The sequence below is a fragment of the Ochotona curzoniae genome, unplaced genomic scaffold (genome assembly GCF_017591425.1).
Source record: "Ochotona curzoniae isolate NIBS_2020 unplaced genomic scaffold, NIBS_Ocur_1.0 contig_54, whole genome shotgun sequence".
In the NCBI taxonomy this organism is placed as follows: Eukaryota; Metazoa; Chordata; class Mammalia; order Lagomorpha; family Ochotonidae; genus Ochotona; species Ochotona curzoniae.
Window position 1 is genome coordinate 3,239,753 of NW_024466464.1, and position 6,000 is coordinate 3,245,752.

The window sequence follows — 6,000 nt, forward strand, 5'->3', positions numbered from 1 at the left end:
GGGGGAAAGGAGAAACTAGGACGCAAGCCATGGTCTCCAGACCGATTGTTCTTGAGCAGCCACCATATCCACAATAGTAACCAACATATCAACAATAGCATAGGTAATCAGTAACAAGATGTCGGCAGGTACAGCATAAATCACATTCTAAAACACTTGCTACAAACAATTGAAGCTAAGTGTGTGATTAGCTTCATAACTTCTTTCCCAAGCATCTAGCCAGCCAGGGGTTTTCCACTGGCCCACAGTTCTATATTCAAAATGGCTTCAGTGTGGCTACAGTACACAGCTCCTGACACGTACACTTCCTGAACACCCAGTCATGGGCCAAACCATCCCAGGTGACCACTCCTGAGCCCCTGCCCTGCCCTGCTCCAGACGCGAAAATGTGTTTGAAGAAGGAACTCCAGGGGCGTGGCACCCCATCAGAGCAAGTCCCGGCCCTTCCACTTCTGATCCCGCCCCCTGCTCAGGTTCCTGGGGAGACATAGCTGGAGGTTCTGGGCTCTCAGCCCCACCCTGCCCAGTGACCCAGTGCAGGAAGAGCGCCCCCTTCCTCCGTAACTCTTCCTTTCAAATAAGTAAATCTAAAAAGAAAAAAAAAATCTGACTTTCAAAAAAAATTTGTACCGAAATGAGTTTATCTCTTCCTTCTATTTTCCAAACTTTGCTCGGCACCCTGTGTGTTTGGAAAGTAGAGCCGAGGGAAGTCTCCAGAGGCGTGGTCAGCAGCCGACCTGTGTGTTCCCGGACCGTCTGGGTGTCCACCTGTGAGGCAAGGGCCTGCCTCGCCCGGTGCCCGCCTGCAGGGAACCAACCGTCCCCTTCTCTCCCTCTCTTTCCTGCCAGGCCGCAGTCGTCCTGCAGGCAGCCTTCAAGGGACACCTGGCCCGGACACAGCTGCTGTCCAGCCAGGCATGTGACCCCCAGCCTCAGGTGAGCACCTCAGGCCCCCGGCGGGGTGTGTACAGGCCAGCTGCTTGGCCAGGAGCGAGGAGTGTGTGCGTCCAGGTGGAGGCGGCACTCTGCGGTCACGGGCAGGGCCGGTGCCACGGAGGGTGGGCGGGGCTGAGACCACCCTGGGCCTGTCCCCACGCAGGAGCCGCCCGTGGCCCCGGGCCCCAGCCCCACTGTCCCCACGCAGGAGCCGTCCGTGGCCCCGGGCCCCAGCCCTGCAGCTCCCGTGGAGCACAGCCCTGAGGAAGCCGTCACTGTGGTGCAGTGTGTGCTCCGAGGACACCTGGCCCGGGCCAAGCTCAGGTGAGGCAGGTGGCGGCGGGGAGGGTGGGGGGGAAGCTGGTGCAGCCTCTCAGTTAGACCCTTTGAGAAATCCCTACAGGGCTGTGGCTGCCAGGGACCAGTTCTGGGGAAGTGGCCCTCACAGCATGCTGCCCTCCACGGGACAGGACAGAGGGGTCAGAGCCTTGGAGGTAGGGGGCCCGCTGGCCTGTCCCAGCACTGTGCACTTCCCAGCGGCAGCACTCCTGCGGGGTCTCCTGGGTGTCTCTGACGGAAAGGGAACAGGCTGCTAGCTGCCTGAGCCTGGGGGGCCAGCCCAGGGGGACTGCCTGGGGGGCTCAGGCCTCCCTCGACACCCCACCCACTCGGCTCTGCCCGCCAGCCTCCTGTCCCTCCTGTGGCAGATGGCTGTCCCTCAGGGTTCCTGGCACAGAGTGACAGCTCACCATGGCCTCAGGTGTCCCTCTGCGAACAGCCAGGCCCCACCTGAGGTTCAGGGTCTCATTCCTTCCAAACTAGAAACAGCCAGTCTTGGTGCAGGAGCCTCTGCCAGAGGCAGGGAGCCGCTGGTCACCGCTGCAGGTCCCTGAGAACAGCCTGCTGGCCGGGGCAAGGACAGCTCACGAACCCACACCAGCCTGAATTGCAGTGTGCCCCAGCGAGCCAGCGAGGGGCCATGTCGAGGCCAGCCCGCATCGGGACCCTGGCCCTCACGCAGGCCCAGCAGGCCTCGCTCCTCAGGCCAACCCTCCTCTTTCTCCAGTGCCACCAGTGACGGAGCAGCAAGTGCCAGCTCTGCCGGGAGGAGACCAGCCTCGGCGCCACGCGGAGGAGCCCCCGTGCCAGCCCCCCGGGCAGCCTCCCCCGGTAACGTCATGCAGGTGCTCGCTAAGAGAGCCGCCCCTTGGGCAGCAGGGAAGTCTGTCCCCCACTAACTCACACCTCAAGTCTGCAAGCCCCTGGAGTTAGCTCACACATGACCTACAGTGTCACAGTCCAGGGTGGAGACCCTGCCGGCGGTGCCCGGCCGGGGCCTTTGCCGCTTCTGGCAGCTGGGACTGGGTCTCCACGAGCCTGTCACTCCTGCCTGCTCCGCCCAGCAGGCCCAGCCCTGGGAACCAGGTGTCATGGCACCCGGGTCCCTGGCGCTCCCACAGGCTCCTGTGCCCTCACTCCACGCGGCTGCTGGGAAAGCACCACTCATCCTCTCTGTTCCCTAGAGCTAACGGGGTGGTGGGTTGGAGACCTGCGGTGAGGAGCTTTGCTACGGAGGTGGCTTGCTAGGGTGTGGGCAGGTGGGTTCTCGGGTGACGGGAGAGCAGGCGGGCAGGCCTGGGGCCGCGTGCCTGACGGGCGTGTCCCTTCAGGGGAGCAAAGTGGAGCCAGCGGCCACGAGGCCACGGCGGACCCGGAGGAGCCAGCTGCCCTGCAGGCCCCCTCTGGTAAGTGTGCCCAGGCTGCCGACGATGCCTGGGGCCCAGCCACCCTCCCCAGGGCCCAGCCCTGCTGCCCGGGGCCCAGCTCTCCTCCCCAGGGCCCAGCTGGGGTTGCTGCTTGGAGAGAGCCTTCCCGTACCGCACACCTCCTGGAATCACAGCTCCTCCAGTTTACTCAGTTTTTCCAGCTTTATCCAGCTAGAAAGCTTTGAACTGTGATTTTCCTCTGCGTTTGGGAAGCCCAGCACAGCCAGGTTAGCCGCCCTGGCACGGGGGAGGCTCCCCTGCCTGGTAAACTGAGGCGGCAGGAGGCGCTAGGTCAGCTTCCTTCCACGCGAGGACCAGGCTCAGTGAGTGCGGATGAGTACAAATAGAGACCGCTTTGCAGTCCGGGTCATTTCCCAAGCATGCTTGCCCCCTCTGCCCTACAGGAAGCTGGCACAGGGACAGTCCCGCCTCTCCCGCGGAGCCTGGGGCAGCCGCCATGGTGGGAACAAGCCCCCTCAGATGGCAAGGGAGCCCACCCCGTCGCAGGCTCTGACAAGCTCAGCTGTGTAACGCTGCCCGCCCCCCATGCCAGCAGCCACGCTGGTGGCCATGGCAGTGGGACCCTCAGGGTCACCAGCAGGGGGCTCCCTGGCGCTGGCCAGTCTTCCTTGGAGTAGCTGAGTTGGGAAGCGCCCAGGCTAACGTGCTTTGGTTCGCAAAGTCAGCCTAGGTTTGCGTGCCGCAGGGAAGGGCTCCTGGCCGTGGCCCTTGCAGCCCACTGGGCGCCCGGCTGACCTGTCCCCTCTGCCTCACTGCAGCACAGCCCCCTGCTCCGGGGCTGCAGCCCATGGGTGACATCGACTCGGACGACTCGGACGACGTGGTCATCGCTCCACTCGTGCCCACGAAGAGAGGCCCCTCCCACCCTCGGTTCCTGTCCCCGCCCCCCCATGGCGATGGCTGCCAGGGTTAGGTTAGGGCCACCGGAGCGAGGTGCACTCCAGAGGGGGAGACCCCTGAGCTGTCGGGAACAGAACTGCACCTGCTTACCGCCTCGGCGTCCTTAAGGGTTTCTCTCACTTGCTTTGCCTTTCTGCTTAAGGAATCCTAAGTGCCTCTGCTTTATTCTCTGGGGAAGGCCAAGCGGCCCCATCACCTCCTCATCTCCAGCTGACCTGGTGGAGGCTGGGGGACAGCCAAGGAGCCCTGTGGAGGACATGTTGGAGTGGTGCATAGCCTGCCTTTCACGGGACCGGGCATGGCTGCCCAGCGGGAGCCCCCACACAGACATAGGTCAGGAGAAGGTGGCAGGGGTTAGTCGTCGCCAGGTGCAGTGTGTCCGGAGGCATGTGGGGGAAGGCCCACTGCGGTCCTCCCTTCTTGGGCACTGCCCCCTGGGAAGCAGTCTGTGTAGTTTGGGGAGTGGGCCCACCAGCATTTAAAACGGGAGAAATCCCTGTAGCCCCTTGATACAAGCTGGCAGCTGGGGCTCCCTCTGGGCATCGCCCCTCGGGTGGGGAGACTTGAGTGTGAGCTGGTGCAGAGGCCTAGCCTCAGGCAGGCTCCCCTCGGTCCCTGTGGGGCTTCTCCCGGCTTAGGCGTGGGGTCTCCCAAGGCTGCCCGCAGCGACAGCTTGTGTTCTCCCGGGCTGTCTGACCGCCTCCTCTGCCTTGGCCTGTTCACGGGAGCCTGCAGGTTTAATTTTTCTCTTTGGCCTAGGGGTTGCCTGCAAGTCGATGTTCTTTTCAATTAGCTGAGCAGTACAGCAGGCACAACCATGGCCCAGGGAGCCTTCTGTGTACCCTGCCTCCATTCGCCTGCCTGGGTCAGAGCTACAAACCCCAGCAGGAGGGCAGCAGCTGGCCCCCACACACGCAGGGCCCCAGGTTAGCTGTGCCTTTGGGAATTGGTGTCCTGGGTCCCAGGGGTCCCAGGAAACTTGGGCTGAAGGGACAGCCTTGCCTCAGGTTGGGGAAAGGGGCCTGGCCCACAGGGCCAAGGTCAGCAGTGGTCTGCGGCCACACCGTCCGAGAGCTGTGAAGTAAAGGTCCCTGCCTGTCCTTGCTGTGACGTTCTTGAGGCTCCACCACGAGTGGCCCTCACGCCTGCGTCTGCCCACCTGTGCACCCCGTCCCTCCTGCCCGCTGTGAGTGGGTGCCGCTGCCGTGTACCTCTGCGGAGGAAGCACAGGCAGAGAAGGGGTCAGGCAGGTGCCCCCGGGCTGCGGGCCAGGAGTCCAGCGATTTGGCACAGGCACCCACGTGGCCAGCCTCCGGAGGATGGCGCTGCCTGGGCCCCACGGAAGGTACGCCCTGCATACTGGGGGCAGGGCTGAGCCTGGGCACAGGTCCAGGAAGTGTCGTCCAGCCGGGGACTGTCCTGGTCACGCGCTGTGCCCTGATTTCCACTGTGTGCCCGCAGCACTTTGAACTGCAGGAACTTCCTGCTGCTAGACCAGCTTCAAAAGAACACAGCCTCTCCGCTCGCCAGACTCTCCCATGAGCACAGACAGAAGGGGGAAAACCTAGTGACCGCTCGGCTGGTCCCTGCAGCCCCCACACTGCAGCCTCTCCACTCCCCAGACTCTCCCCATGAGCACGGACAGAAGGGGGAGAACCCAGTGACTGCTCGGCTGGTCCCTGCAGCCCCCTACCCACACTGCAGAAGTTGTCCCGATGCACAGGCTGCCCCGGGTGGCACCTGCAGCGGCTCAGGAGCCTGGCACAGGCTCAGCTCTGGTGGAGCCTTGAGGAATCCTGCTCCGAGGACACCCAGGTCTCAGGCGGAGTCTATGTAAACGGGCCTATGTGACAGGTGCCCCCACTCAGGCCGACCTGAGGCACTCCCATCCTTGGTCCTGTCCCCCCGTCCAAGATGTGGGAGGGCACATGGGCCTCTGGGTGAGTGCCCCAGGTCCTGGCCACGGCACTTTAGAGGGAGCCCAGGGTCCTGGTTCCCCTTGGCACCACAGTGGGGCTCTGGATGCAGGGGAGGGGGGAGTGGCAGTGTTGGCAGGCCCATGGGGGCCAGGCCAGCACCTCCCCACAGCGGTGCCTTCAGATGCCGCGTGCCTGGGGAAGTAGGCAGGTTTCCATGGTGCCCACATTTCTCAGTGAGGGCAGGGGTGCCCCAGGCTACTGGGCAATTAAGCCCCAGAACAGGCCAGGATTCAGAGGGCTGTGGGTGCCAAGCTCCCTGCGGCTGCTAGTCACACAGCCGTGCCCGCTTCCTCCCAACCCTGCCCAGGTCCAGCTTTGCAAGAGCTAAGGGCCTCAGGGGTGGGTGGGAGCACAGCAGGTCGGGGGTGACCCAGCTCACCCAGTCCCTCCCCACCAGC

The 6,000-nt window shown here is 63.8% G+C and overlaps 1 protein-coding gene across 1 annotated transcript in view; it reads left to right on the forward strand.

Annotated features, from left to right (window-relative positions):
- IQCE (IQ motif containing E) overlaps positions 1-3,733 on the forward strand; it is a 34,485-nt gene extending 30,752 nt beyond the window's left edge. Inside the window, exons 18-22 of the mRNA XM_040990050.1 lie at positions 850-936; positions 1,100-1,260; positions 2,003-2,106; positions 2,607-2,681; positions 3,482-3,733. Coding sequence (XP_040845984.1) covers positions 850-936; positions 1,100-1,260; positions 2,003-2,106; positions 2,607-2,681; positions 3,482-3,636 — 582 coding nt within the window. The 3' untranslated portion in view covers positions 3,637-3,733. The remainder of the gene's footprint in view (positions 1-849; positions 937-1,099; positions 1,261-2,002; positions 2,107-2,606; positions 2,682-3,481) is intronic.
- The last annotated feature ends 2,267 nt before the right edge of the window (positions 3,734-6,000 follow it).